At 39.1% G+C, this 10079-nt stretch overlaps 1 protein-coding gene and 1 long non-coding RNA gene across 2 annotated transcripts; one reads left to right on the top strand and one right to left on the bottom strand.

Moving 5' to 3' along the window:
- The first annotated feature begins 1562 nt into the window (after positions 1-1562).
- On the top strand, positions 1563-7275 carry LOC110044709 (uncharacterized). The gene is made up of 4 exons (XR_002296142.2): positions 1563-2471; positions 2998-3382; positions 4125-4206; positions 4600-7275. It is a non-coding gene; the product is annotated as an uncharacterized LOC110044709 (long non-coding RNA).
- Positions 7276-7703: 428 nt separating this feature from the next.
- On the bottom strand, positions 7704-9770 carry LOC149096683 (uncharacterized). Its single transcript, XM_089280949.1, has 2 exons — positions 9393-9770; positions 7704-8260 (listed from the first exon to the last, which is right to left on the bottom strand). The coding sequence occupies exons 1-2, from the start codon at positions 9573-9575 to the stop codon at positions 7757-7759; spliced, it is 687 nt and encodes a 228-aa protein (XP_089137075.1). The 5' UTR covers positions 9576-9770; the 3' UTR covers positions 7704-7756.
- Positions 9771-10079: the final 309 nt, after the last annotated feature.

Raw genomic sequence — 10079 nt, 5'->3', positions numbered from 1 at the left:
AACGGGCCCCTGGCCCGGTTACCGAGATCCCGGTTTTTGCGATCGCGGATCGAGATCGATCGAGATTTTTCCATATGAACACTCCAGCCCGGGTAACCGGGACGAAACTTTTTCGACAAAATAGCCTCGCTTTCGCAACCGTCATAGCGGCCAAAATGGCATGATTTCTGTCTTGTATGTATTTCCGCATTGTATGCGAATTAGCTTTATTAGTAAAGTTACAAGAGTCCTCAAAGCTACGACAGCCGTGAATGATACAAGTTTATGGTGCACCATTTTGGTTGTGTTTCCTGAATTTCATCCCGGTCTACCGGGCCGAAATTTCCCATATCAAGAGACAACAAAATTCGTCCCGGTAACCGAGCCAGCCCGGTTACCGGGCTCATATGACTCTGCCGAATTACTGTTTCGTCAAACTACCAACGAATTTGCTGTACCCACACAATTCTAGTAAATCAGATATCGTACCTCTATATCAGTTCAGCGTGGAGCTTGCAGACTGCGGACACAAATATAACCTAAACGGTAGAAAAAAAATCAGTGTGTATGATATTAAAGAAATAAGAAATAAAAATATTAAAGCGAAAATTGCAAGCTTACATCGGCAGCTTCTCAAATTATCCAGAAAACTGTACAGAGGAGCCAAGTGAAATGTCGTTATTTAACATTTTACTGATGAACTTCTCGTCAGAACACGTTTGCGAAACAATAATATATTGTTCAAAAAGGTATTGTTTGCAATACTTGGTAGACAGTTTGTTTTGTAGTCGACTGTACCTCCAAGTGGTTGTAGAAACCTTCGTGATTTCATACTGTTGATAATATAGATATTTTGTAAAGATTCCAAATAAATTTGGAGGCGATGATGACATACAATCACATAGAAAGTGAAAAATGTATTCATCGCTCAGTATTCCATTAAGTATCACTCAATTGAGAATTGTCTGACTTTATTTGACAGTTGTCGAAGGAAAAAGTCTTTGTGTAGTTTGCGTTCGTTATAATACGATCAACACTAAAGATCAGTTAACTTATCTTTCTGCTAGTGTTCCATCAAAAATGCCGTTCTTTTATTGGCTGCGCTACTCGCTATCTATTCTGCTGTAGATAATGGCTGCGACCGCACTTAAAGAACTAACTGGGTTTATTTTTGAGAAACCTGGTTAAAATTCCCAAATAGCTCGGTTAAAGGCATCCTCGGAGACCTAGGGGCTATTAGCGGGGACGATGCAATATTTTCGGCCGAGCGATATTTATGGGCGCCCAGTTTACTTTAAGAGCAGAACTGGGTTTACATTTTAGAAACCTGGTGAAAATTTATAAATGACTGAACTCGGTTAAAGGCATCATCGGAGACCCAGGGGCTACTAGCCGGGACGATGGGATATTTTCGAGCGAGCGATATTTTTGGGCGAAAGTCTACTTCAAGAACTGTAGAGCTGAAGAGGTTCCGGAAGTGGTTGAATTCCGTTCCGCTGATAAGCCAGAAAAATATTTTTCTGGCCAATCAGCGAGGAGGTCCAGCCAGGTAACTCTGTCGCCATCTTACACGAAGTACTACACGGAGTACTTCACGGAGTACTACACGGAGAACTACACGAGGTACTACACGAAGTACTTACACGACGTAGTTTTCTTCATCGATCGAGTTTCTGGAAAAGAGATTCAATGAAGCCGAGGAAATCGCAAGCCGTATCATGGGGGCTAGGAAGCAAAACTCTTCCATCACTTTTCTCGGCTGATTTATCGAAGATGTATCGTAAATTTTTATAGCTAATGTACGCGATTTCTACACTGTTGTTTTTGGGTCTTTTTGGTTGCGGGGAAAGCTAGTCGACTACACAAGCTTACTTAAGCTTATTAAGCTTATTTCTCCTCCATCGTTGAACAACTTCTGAAACTTTCCACAACGTGCAAATCGCCGTTGCACGGGCCACGCAACTATGTCGACCGAACGTGGAAACGATCGGCTAATTACTGCTAATTACAGTGTAGGCACCGCCTTGCTATCGCGCCTAATCAAAATGCAACTCTGAAGTATGGATCCACAGTGTGAGGTCGATTGCTGTAGATTGTGTGGGCTTGAGTTTTTTTGGATAAGCGAAGGTAACGAAATATTGTTGGGAATTCGCAAAAATTTTTGAGACAGTGGTCGGTGTGGAAATTTTGGAGGGCGACGAACGCGCAGTGTGTGACACGTGTGGGCAGAGGGTTGGAAATATATTAGAGGAGTGGGAAGGCTTAATCCAGGAGCAGCTGCGAAGAATTAAACACGCAATTTTCCCGCTGAGTTAAACTAAAGGAGATAAAGGAACTGAAAGAGTTATTTTGAGAAAGATGCCGGGCCATCGAATACCGGGGCAAATCGAATACTAGCTAAAACAGCGCTCTGACCGCCAATGAAGTGAGCTGTCAAACGTCAAGAACACTTTGCCATATCAAGCAGTTCACGTAAAGGAACTTGTGTGGAGGTAGGAACACAACAATATAACAATAATAATGACAATGATAGTGATGATGATCGGACTATTTATCCCAGGGGGGGGGGGGGACCTCCATATTAAAAGGATGGGGCACTTGTCAGAAATTTTGAAAAGAACCCCCAAGAGGGGCCAAGGTCCTGTTTTGTAGACGTAGCTCAAATTTCTTTCACCCCTAAGAGGTGCAAATTGACTACAACGACACATTACCTTCTGTCAAATTATTTTTGGCTGAAATATACCCTGAAAGGTACCCTGAAATGATGTCTGCAGTTCAGCACCTGGTGGGCCTTTGCCTTTTTCTTGGCCGCACAAGAAAGAATTACATGTAAGGTTCATTTCCTTAAATTGTTTTCTTTTCTGTTATCATTGTGTATGCACGCTTTAGCACATGTGGGTTAGTCAAGTAACTGTATGACCACATGCATTTCACACAACCAAGCTTAACTTACTTTGTCTGTGATGTTGTAGTTCAAATTAATGTTTGCCATTATTGTTTCTCTTCCTCTCTTTCCAGAATTACATCCAGTGCATACATGTGTGCTGTTGCACATGAACAAGTTTGCATGCTCTTTTCTGTGTCTATACATATTATCTCAGTCAGGGGTGGATTAACAGATTGTGTAACTGACAGACTCTTGATTGATCATGATGTGGTACGCGTATTTGCAATTCATTATAACATCAGGGCTTTTCCAGACTTGGTTTGTGTGTTGGAAAGAGAGCAGTGAACATGAAAATTAAGGAGGCTTCATGCAACTATGACAAGAAGGTGAAGACCTGGAAGGCAGCCATAGAGCAAAAGAGGCAAAATATTGTTCAGCTGTATGACTATTTGATGGAATCCACCAGAGGTTGGAGTAACAAGTGGTCAAAAACCTTGTACCAACATTATTTACATGGTATTGCAAACTCCTGTATGACTGTTTTAAATATCTTCTCCAAAAAAATCATTTGTAGCAACACCAAGCATTGAAAACAAATGTTGACCTTTGTATGAAACACTTGAAAATACTAGTGAAATGAAGCTGATGATGAAATTTTACCTATGTTTGTGCAATTTACAGAACGTCGAAATTCATTTTCTCTCATTCCCATGGGAAATGAATTGTTTTCGGTGTTATTGCAGGGAACTACATGTATTTATATCTCTAGCTTTAAGAAAATGTAAAAAGGACTGTGAAATACTTAAAGTTATTCTGGTACCAGATTTTTGTCCACTAAAAACTGAAATTGTGCAATTTTCTATCAGATTTTGTCGTAATATGAAATTTAAATGAACAGCAGTTTTCTATACAGTAAGCATTTACTTCAATTACATGCACTATTGAGGTAAATCCTTTGACACCTAACAATGGTTAATGTATTAAATATTTGAGAAAAATCCTTGATATAACTTGCCTTTTGAAAAAAATACACTAGTCAGACAAAATTACGGACAAAATGAATAGCATCATGGATAAAGCACTGCTTGAGAGGTTTCATTAAGATGGTAACACCATGGGATTTTATACACAGGCACAAAATATGTAATAGCATTTTCTCTTTTCATATAAATTTAGCATGGACTCTGGGAGTGACAGGGTCAATATAAAAGTGTAATCTGTAAATATATCTTATATCTATAATGCCATTGTATTTTAGGAGTCCAGTGGTCATCCTATTGTGGAGACTTCTGAGCCCTCAGACATGGCAGGGCAAGATTCAATCCAGATGATTGTACAAGGTGCCAATGATTATCTTAATAAGAAGAATTATTAAATTAAATCATAGTTTTGAAATAATGGCGACAATGTTTCTAAGTGCTTGTTCTGGAGTAGTGATTATGATTATGATGGCATTGCCAGAGGTTTCTGTAAGACAAAATAATGCAGCTGGGTTCGTTGGCCATATTATAACCATTAGTTCTCCTTCAGTAATGATTACTTCTGAATCAGTCAATAAAACAACAAAAACAACACAAAAATTAGTTCAGAATATTAATTTTATTTATTTACGTATTTTATTATTCTGACTTGTGCCAAATAAAGAATTTTACTGACAGCATTATTACATAGTATTCAAATAATCAAATTAATCATTTTTTTTTTTTTTTTTATGGCTATTAAAATTAATTTAGATTCTAACCGGATCCTGCAGGCAGTTCTCAGCTCTCACAGTGCCCACGGTTCTCAATCTGGAGCAGCTACATCATGTGAGGAAAAATAATAACATAAAGAAATTTCCTACTTCAAAATCACCCTTTTTTCATCTTTTTCTTTTATATTTGGAAATCGATCTATAGTCTCTAGCTATGATCTATTGCTGTTGTCATTCAGAATGAAATTCGAGTAACAATTATTTCAGGCAACCATAATAATACTACCACGTAATGGTCATTAGTAGAATTCTACCAGTATACTAATGCAGATGCTGCAATCTGATTGGCTGAGCTACTCCTAAACTATCAGCCATTAGAATGCAGTAGCTGTCGGTCGTCCACAAAATGCGACGTTTTTATCGTTTTTCCGAAGTTTTGGGAGAAAGTTTAAATGTAAATAGATAATTATATTCCTGAGAAGACAAAAAGAAGGACATAAACGGGTTCTTGACTTTAAAAACTTGAAATTATTGAAAAACCGGTGCGCGCGTAAACAACGCAAACATCGAGTCTCTTGTTGAAATTGTGGATTAAAAGGGGACCACCTTGATTGGCAGACGAGGCCATCTATTTATTCAGCAAATAGGGACACTGAGTCTATTCACAGGTTTAAGCTGCTCTGCTACAAGAACAGGATAAATTAGCAACTGGGATATGCATGATAACGGCCCAATCAGACCAAAATTTCAAAATTAAAAATTTGTAAATAATCACATTTTATAAATATTTTACGATGTATATAGGCTTAATTATTTTATTTTAATTATTTTTAATATTGTTACGATTGTTACGATTTCTTTCTTTTTCAAATTTTAATTTTTGAGGGCCATTAGGTTATCAGTTTTATTACTGTCAAATGTTCCCCTCGTAAAATAAGGTCTTACTTACTTACAACTTTCTAATCTTGGACCTACATGTACCTAATTCAAGTTTCCTTCCCTCACTTGAGGAGTATGCAAAGTTGCCTGTTGACTACATCATTTTAGTGTTAAGTATTCTGGTCCAAAACTGCGAGTATACTTCAAGTACTGTTTTCAAAGATTGTTCCAGGTCACATCCCTCACCAATTCAGCAAGGAGACGAGGAAACAATCTCAAGTTGTAAGTTGACGTTAATAATAAGGAAGATCAGGGTTGTCAGTAGGGTTTTGAGAAGCAGGTTCCATCCAAAAAGTAGGCAGCTAAGGTGTGCCTGAACTGAAAACTTGCGGCGGAGCGGCTGGTCACGATGCGCACTGCGCATGTTTATTTCGGGGAGAGTATGGGAACGGGGTCGCCCCCTCCGGAGGGAAAATTTTTGAAAAATGATTCTCTGAGATGCCATGTGAGGCTATTTTCAGCAAACATTGTACAAATTTGAAGATGGCTTTCTTAATTTGATCTTATAGTTCTGGAATGTTCCTTTATGAGATACTGATAACTGAAGACATGTATAACTGGACAGCTTACGGTCAATATGCATGTCACAACCTTTATTTTCTTTACATGCCGTGCAATTACAAACTCTGAAAAATTGAGGTGCACATGAAGAAAACTACATCTCTGGCACAGTATATCATCTTGAAAACAACTTGTCTTTTTCAAAAAGACAAGTTATTTTAAAATCAATTTCGAATCGTGTCACGCACTTTTTTTTGTCCCCTCCGATCCAATTTGGGTTCAAACAAATTAGTACCTGAACAATTTTATTTCCGTTTTATTTCTCCAATATCACGCTCAGAACTGACCTACTAACATTCGGAGTAGCCGGCGCAGTATTTGGAATAGCCAGTGAAATGTGCCGGTTGCCGGCTTATTTTGACAACCCCGACGAGTATTTAAACATTAAATATAAATAAGTTTACCTCAAGGGGCAGAGATGATCGAAGGAGTGCAACTGTACAGAATGTATAAGACAATGATTAAAACACGCAATTATAGACCTTTTAGAAACTAGCAGTAGCTATTTTCCACTCGTTTTCAAAAGGCTCCACTTTTGAAACCGTTTTCGTAAGCCTCCGTTTTCATCAGCGTTTTGGTCGTTTTAGTGCGGACAAAAGGCCAAAACGCATCCACACTACACTGGAGAAATTTGAAAGCGTAGCTTTGTTTCTGCGGTCAGGCCTACCGTCCACAATAATCCGCCACGAAAACGAAGCTTTTCGAAAACGCTCTTCAAACCGGAGGAATTTAAAAACGCCGATTTTTCGTTTTCGTATGGACGGTAAACATTTTGAAAACGGAGCTTTTCGAAAACGATGGCGTCACAATAATCATGTTGTTTCAGTCCCTGACCGGGTTTTCCTCAAACACAAACCCTAAATGACCGGTGACTGTTGCGTTTTCAAATTCCTCCGAATTAGTGTGAACGGGGCCTTTTAATACTGCCTACTGGATTTAATGAATTTACTGTACGCTGGGAAACCATCAAAACTGTCTCAAAATAAGGTTAAAGCGCCATATAAAAATTAATTAGCACAATATATGTGGGTCTAATTTTGTTGTTGTTGTTGTTGCTTCCATGTTACAAATGCGAATTTGTCCGCCATGACATGGTCTGGACTTTGCCAATGGAAACGAACCAGGTCTCTTAGTTTATAGGATGATCTTTAATTCATTTTCAGACAAAAAAAGATCTTTACTAAGCTAAGATGACACTAAAAAATGACACCAAAAATCGGTTCAGAGGATCAATGTAAACCTGACACGCAGAATAAAATAAAATTGGTAGAAATACAGTGGGTATGTGAAAGTAAAAAAGAATACACAAGATAAATACGACAGCATAATCGTGTGGATGTATTAGTTATATGAACGAAAATAATTACGGTAAAAAAATGTCGAGTTTGCTCTTTGATATTCTTCAAAAGTAGAAATACTGAATTTCTAAATTATCTGTTAAATTGTGTTGAGGTAAGCACATATGAAAGTGTAGAAAATAAAACGAATAAAACAAGTAATTATTTGTTTTCCAATACAAAACAAATGACATCACTGACTTCTTCAAAAGGTGTAGTCGTAGATGTTATTTAAAAATGCTGGCGGATTGTAAAACGTTTGAGGATAAAATGAAACGCAAAAGAAAAAACAGACGCTAAAAAGTGCTCTCCAGATAGACTGTCCAAATTTACGCCCCAGGGGGGTCTACGAAATGAGCCTCAAATGTGCTCGCGGTTCTTTCCTCGATGTGATTTGGGCGATTCAGTCTTGTGATGTGAGCTCGCTTGACTGACTTGCTCACTGCTTCGCCGTTTACCAAAGTTCTTTCTCCGCCATTCGGCAAAACGACTTGTCCTGTGTTCACCGTTTAGAATATCACTTCCTTTGCTTCCACTTCCGTTCAATTGAGTCCCTCTCTTTTCACTTCCGTCCAGTTCACCTCCTGCGCGATATCCGTGAAGTTTGTCCTTGAAGAGCTGGATAGTCGGTCTGCTTTTTTTCCGCAGACTGCTCTGACTTCCGTTCGCAGTGACTTCCGGGAAGGGCTGAGGGGGTGGTACGTCAGGTCCACTTAAAGATAAATGCGGGCTCAAAGTGTGCTCGCTGTTTTTCATTGATGGGTTTAGAGCTGGACATGCGCATGCGCCTTGGCATCCATTCTTACAGTAGGCGGTCAGCGGTTCTGTTTCACTTTCACTACCCGTCGAGCTTTCATTTTCTTCCTGCTAAGAAAAAATTATGAAGAACTGAAATAATTATGCGCACCTAACGATACCTAAAATAGGTATGATAACTCAACGTAAACCAAATGAGAATCGTGAAAGGTAAATTGGTCAACATGACGCAAACGTGGGACAAAGAAAAAATCTGAGTCCAAGACAGGAATCGAAACCATGACCTCCCGAACACCGGGCGGGCGCTCTATCCACTGAGCTACGTGAACACATGGAGCTTCATGGAGAGCAAGGTTATTTAAGTGAGTTCATGTTGTTTCATTACCGAGTTTAAAATTCACCATCTTTATTCACTTATCACTACTCACGATGACTTCGACAGTGCTGATCCTAGCAGTACGCAAGGCGCCTGTCACATATGAACTCAGTTAAATGACTTTGCTCTCCATGAGTTCTCGTAGCTCAGTGGATACAGCGCCCGTCTGGTGTTCGGGAGGTCGTGGGCTCGATTCCTGTCTGGGACTCAGGTTTTTTCTTTGTCCCACCCACGCTCTTGTCATGTTGATCAATTCACCTTTCACATCTCATTACCGAGCTTAAAATTTCAACATCTTTATTCACTTATCAAATGAGAATTGTGCCAAAAAGAATGTGATCAAGATGCCCTTTTCTCCTGCATCGTTTTTTGTTACCACAGATTTCAGGAAACATTCGTAGCAAATTTGGGAGAACTTGAATGAGTTCTTGTCTCCACGGTTTTCCTTTTCACGTTTTCTATTCATTTTAAGCGCGCGCAGAGAAGAAAACAAATGTTTCGGCTAGCTGGACCAGGAAATTATGCTGTGAATATTTTCAAGTTTGGCTGCGCATGAAAGCTAAATTTTCGCAGTACGGTATGATTCTTGTTTTGTTTGTTTATTTAAGGTTTTTTGTTTTTTTGTTTTTGCTTGTTTGTTTTTTGCAAGTTTTGCTTTTGATATTTTATCTTACGCTATTCAAATAGCGCATTGCCAATTGCCTTGTATAGCCTTGCCTTGCCTGCCCTAATTTGGAACAAGGTCGTCAGGATAATCTAGATGCTTATTTGATGCCAGTTTATGTTATTCTATCGAATATACAACGGAGATCTATTTATATTCCTCGCTAACTGAACACCTTTCGTAGGGATTTGTTAACCTACCTTTACTACTTCGATCTGCGGGTCGACTTGCGCAGGCGTAGAGATTTTTTCTTCCTCAGGTTTTGGATGTTTCCGCTGTCCACCTATGCTCAACATTAAATGCACAACTAATAACAAACCAAGTATACCAGCTGTGGATGCTAACAGCCACGGCTCTGATTCACCAAATAAAAAGGACAACATGTTGGTTTTCACATGTTGATTTCCGCATGCGCTGTGCTTCGAATTTTTCAATCTTCGTCATAACTGATAATTATGACGACACGACCATTGTGCGACATGAACGCAGTGGACTGGTGGCGAGTTTTTTCCTTGTCATGGGACTTTACGTTGTGGATAGACTAATGGGAAAAATAAAAACCAAAACAGGAAGATGATATTAAACTACGGAGATTTAGTGTTTGTATCAAGATATATTCCACGAGCGCGCGTTGGATATGATGGTAAATAGTCCGAGACGCATAGCGCCAGCTTGGCTATAATCATCTTATATCCAACAAGCGCGAGTGGAATACTTTTTTTTTTTTTATCAAAAACGACCCCAAAATACAGAAAACTACACTGAAATAAAAATAAAGCCCCTAAAAATTACCCGTACACTTACCATATTTATAGAGTTTGGTGTAATGGCTAATTTACAGTCAACTCTCGCCTTGCGGACACCCCGCTATTACGGACACTCGCTAT

The sequence above is a fragment of the Orbicella faveolata genome, unplaced genomic scaffold (assembly GCF_042242905.1).
Source record: "Orbicella faveolata isolate gen_17 unplaced genomic scaffold, um_ofav_v1 contig_48, whole genome shotgun sequence".
NCBI lineage: Eukaryota > Metazoa > Cnidaria > Anthozoa > Scleractinia > Merulinidae > Orbicella > Orbicella faveolata.
The sequence above is the reverse complement of the archived record's forward strand: the minus strand, read 5'-3'. Positions and strand labels throughout refer to the sequence as shown.

What these genes read in the sequence shown, in the direction of transcription:
- LOC149096683 (XM_089280949.1), bottom strand. Translation starts at nt 9,575, where the DNA reads ATGTTGTCCTTTTTATTTGGTGAATCAGAGCCGTGGCTGTTAGCATCC. An exon ending in CGCAGATCGAAGTAGTAAAG is followed by an intron (nt 8,261 to 9,392) that starts GTAGGTTAACAA and finishes TTTTCTTAGCAG; the next exon opens with GAAGAAAATGAAAGCTCGAC.